Source organism: Callospermophilus lateralis, chromosome 4, assembly GCF_048772815.1.
Source record: "Callospermophilus lateralis isolate mCalLat2 chromosome 4, mCalLat2.hap1, whole genome shotgun sequence".
Lineage (NCBI taxonomy): Eukaryota > Metazoa > Chordata > Mammalia > Rodentia > Sciuridae > Callospermophilus > Callospermophilus lateralis.
In genome coordinates this window covers 11,206,749-11,210,459 of record NC_135308.1, presented here as the reverse complement: position 1 = coordinate 11,210,459, position 3,711 = coordinate 11,206,749, and the positions used below count along the sequence as shown (strand labels likewise).

The following is a 3,711-nucleotide window of genomic DNA, read 5'->3' as shown; positions in this document are numbered from 1 at the left end:
CCCACCTGGCCCTCCGCCCACCTTTTTCTCCTCCCGCCCTTCCCCTCCCTCCACCCACTCGGGCTCTCCTCCCTTCGCCACCTTCCTTCTCTGGCGGACACACCACACACACGCACTCTCAGTCCCACACCCCAGGGTTGGCCGGTCCTCCTTCCCACCCCGCCCCTAGGCGCCTCTGCCTGCCAGCGGCCCTTCCCCCACCACTCCGAGACCGACACTGAGCTTCGCCAATCAAATCGCGGCGCCGGCCAGCACTTAGCCAATCAGAGTCCTGCACTGGGTAGACTCTAACTAACCCACTCGGGGCGGAGGAAGGGAACAGAGGCTGAATGCTACTAGACGGAAAGGGATATTAGCCAATCAGAGCCTAAACTACAGCCGAACGGCGGCTCTACGCGTTATTGAGCAAGCGCACGCTCAATTCTAGTTGCCACTCATCTGCATACGGAGGCGGGGTTGGAGGGAGAAGGTGGAGTGCTAGAAGAGACCCGCGCACAAAACTCCTCCCACTCGCTCAACCCACAGAGGAAACGGCTGCAGTCAGGATTGGCTGATTGGGTAAAAGAGCCAGTCCGTCCTTCTGTCAGGATTGGTCTAATGATTCTTTTCGAAGTTTGCAGCATCCAATCGAAAGGTTGGGACCGGAGCTAAACGGCTAAATGGTTACTCCGCGAGCTTCTCACAAAAAAAATAGTGCCCGGGACTCAGGAAAGCAGTCAGTCAGCTTTATCGGGGGCGTGCCTGTAGCTAGTGGTGGCTACTCTCCGATCCCAGGGGCCCTCACCTGTGCCTGACGGCCAGAGAAAGGCCTAGGACAGTTCGGGTGGCGCAGGGCACGTGCGGGCGCCGCGGCGTACAGATTCCGGAGGCTACGCCGGCATCGAGGGGGCGGGGCCGCAATTTGAATCTGGCGGCGGGCGGCTGTGGAGCGGTGGGCTTTCAGGGGACCACTAGGTGTGGTGTGGGACACGGGGCGCAGCGCGGTGGACAGAGGTGGCGAGCAGCCCCCTGAAGAGCTAGGGTCCACAGAGGGAGACAGCCGCGACTCTGGTCCGTTGCAGTGCTCTCAGAGCAAACCCGGGCGCGGGGCGCTTCGAGGTGGGCGTGAGAGGTAGGCCCGCATCAGGGTTCTGGCTTCGGGGTGGGTTGGCAGTGCTCCTTCTCCGGGGTGTCTCTCGGAATTGCTGGACTTAGCACTTCGCACGGGACGCGGAAGGTGACCCACTTACGACTTGCCCCGGGTCACCCGGGGTGGTCTTTAGGATGAGTTTTCCGGGGCCCCTCCAGACCTGCTCACTTAGAATTTCGGGAAATGCACACAGTTGCCTCTTTATCGGGGATACACAGATGATTCACATATCCAGAAAGATTGAGGGGTCTGCTTTGTTTCAAGCTGAACAGCAGTAACTCCATTTCTTTCTCTCTCAACAGCTCTTTTTATGGCAGCTATATATATATAAAAAAAAAAAATCAAAATATTTAGAATTACGGGTTAGCTCCCTCTCAAAGGAAGTTGCCATACTTCCCAGTTGAAAGTGAATTGTGTATATCGGCGACATACTGACGTGTAATTGTAATTTGGAGCAAAAATGATCCGAGAAGAAAACATTGCAGTATCTATTTTTGTGTAAGCAATTGCTTATGTACACATAGGAATGTCAGAGTGCAAGATGGTGCTAGCCCAGACACAAAGATTAAAATTATTGTGTGAAGATTGGTGGTGGTTTTAAGTGTTGTGCCATTATACCTCAAAAAAGTCTATTCATGCTGATATAAATTGTATTGGCATTCAATCCTGAATAAGGATTTTAGTCTAGCCACATTAATTTTGGTGGTGGGTTATTTTTTGTTTCTTTAGATTTTGTCTTCCAGATGGATACTAATTCAAAAGACAAGGAGCCTTCTGAAATCAAAGAGTCGGCAATTAATAATGCTGGTATGTGGTGATCTGTTGCTTCTTCATGAAATTTAAGGTTTAGGTATTTATCTTGATAAAGATGTTTATGCCCTACAACATCTTGTCCATTTCAGAAAATGCTGCTTTCATTTTGGGAACTGGAAAGCTTGTGATTCCTCAGAAGCATGCAGCAGGAATGACTCCTGATCTTTGCACACCAGATACTTTTAAATCATCTTTGAATTTTTCCACAGCAACCATAGAACAATTGGGAATTACACCTGAAAGCTCTGTTAAGAACTCTTCAGGTAAGAAAAGTTGTCATTCTGTTGTACTGCTTTTCAGGTATAAATATCACATTAGTATAATTAGTTTTGTTGTTTCTCTCCATCTTATTACAATAGGTGTCTAAGTTGATTGACTCTGCAAACTTGGTTATTCAGGTGATTCTTTTTTTTTTTTTTTTTTTCCTTTTTAATTTTTTGTACTGAGGATTGAACCCAGGGACTCTGCAACTGAGCTACATCCCAGCTCTTTTTATTTTTTGAGACAGGGTCTCACAAAGATTGAGGCTGGCCTCGAAATCCTCTTGCTTCAGCCTCCTGGGTTTCTGGGATTATAGGCTTGCAGCATGGCCTGGGTGACTTCAGTGCATATGCCCAACTCATCTAGCATGGCAGATGGGGGCAATAAGGTCTTGGAGCACCCAGCTTGATGATGATCCTAAATCAGGTGTGTTCCGTGCCCATCTTGGAAAACTGTGTTAATCACTTTTTGACCCAACAAGGGGGTCTAAGAAGGTGTATAATAGGAATAGTCGTTCGTTAATGTTTATATATAGCAAAAATAAATGGAAGTTGAGGATCAATTCAAAAAATAACAATAATAGATTGGCATGTGCCTCTTTTAAAAATTACAAACAGAAAATTGACGTGGGCTGGTGTTCAAGCAGTAGAAATGAAATTCACCAGTGAAGTCTGACTTTGGTGGACAAGAAAGAAATATGGGAATAGAATTGGATTAGAGAATGACATTTAGAAATGGAGGTTAGCAGGAGACTGGAGAGACCAATTGTTATCGAGAAGTATGAGACAAGGCTGAAGTGGCACCTGTTCTGTGTTCTTTTTTGTTTGTTTTTGTTGTTGTTCTGTGTTCACCACTCTTGGGTCTGGGGTTGTGGCTCAGTGGTAGAATGCTTGACTGGCGCGTGTGAGGCACTGGGTTCCATCCTTAACACCACATAAAAGTAAATCAAATAAAGGTATTGTGTCTGTCTACAACTAAAAAATATTTTAAAAAAGCAAAAAGGAACGTCACTCTTAGGACTGTAAAACGCTAGAGATCTGTTTTGTACTCAGGCAAAAGGGCAAAATTTAGGGTAGTGTGCTGAAGGTAAGTAGGTATCTCAGAAAAAAAATTACCTTGAAAAATTAAGAGCAAAAGAGCATAGTAGTGGTCTCTACCCTCACAACCTGCTGCTGTTATCCACAGGGATGTATTCAAAGACTCCCAGTGGATTTCTGAAACTGAAGATAGAATGTAACCCTGTATGTGCTTGTTTTCCTTCCTGTACATGCGTATCAGTGGGAAAGTTTAACTTGTAAATTAGGTAGAGTAAAAGCTTAAGAACAACTAACTAATAACTTTACTGTAGTAAGTCATATGAAGTTGTTCTGTTTCTCTAAACATCTTATTGTGCTTTTCATTTAAAGGAAGCACTTTGCAGCTTCTTTTTGGTATGTTTGAATTTCCAACGTCACTACTCTTGAGCTTCAGGCGATGATTAAAAGCTTCAGGCGATGATTAAGTATAAT

General features: G+C 45.9%; 1 protein-coding gene across 1 annotated transcript in view; it reads left to right on the top strand.

Annotated features, from left to right (window-relative positions):
- The first annotated feature begins 1,872 nt into the window (after positions 1-1,872).
- Cdca2 (cell division cycle associated 2) overlaps positions 1,873-3,711 on the top strand; it is a 53,990-nt gene continuing 52,151 nt past the window's right edge. The window contains exons 1-2 of the mRNA XM_076853480.1: positions 1,873-1,936; positions 2,032-2,214. Of these exons, the coding sequence (XP_076709595.1) occupies positions 1,873-1,936; positions 2,032-2,214 (247 nt within the window). The remainder of the gene's footprint in view (positions 1,937-2,031; positions 2,215-3,711) is intronic.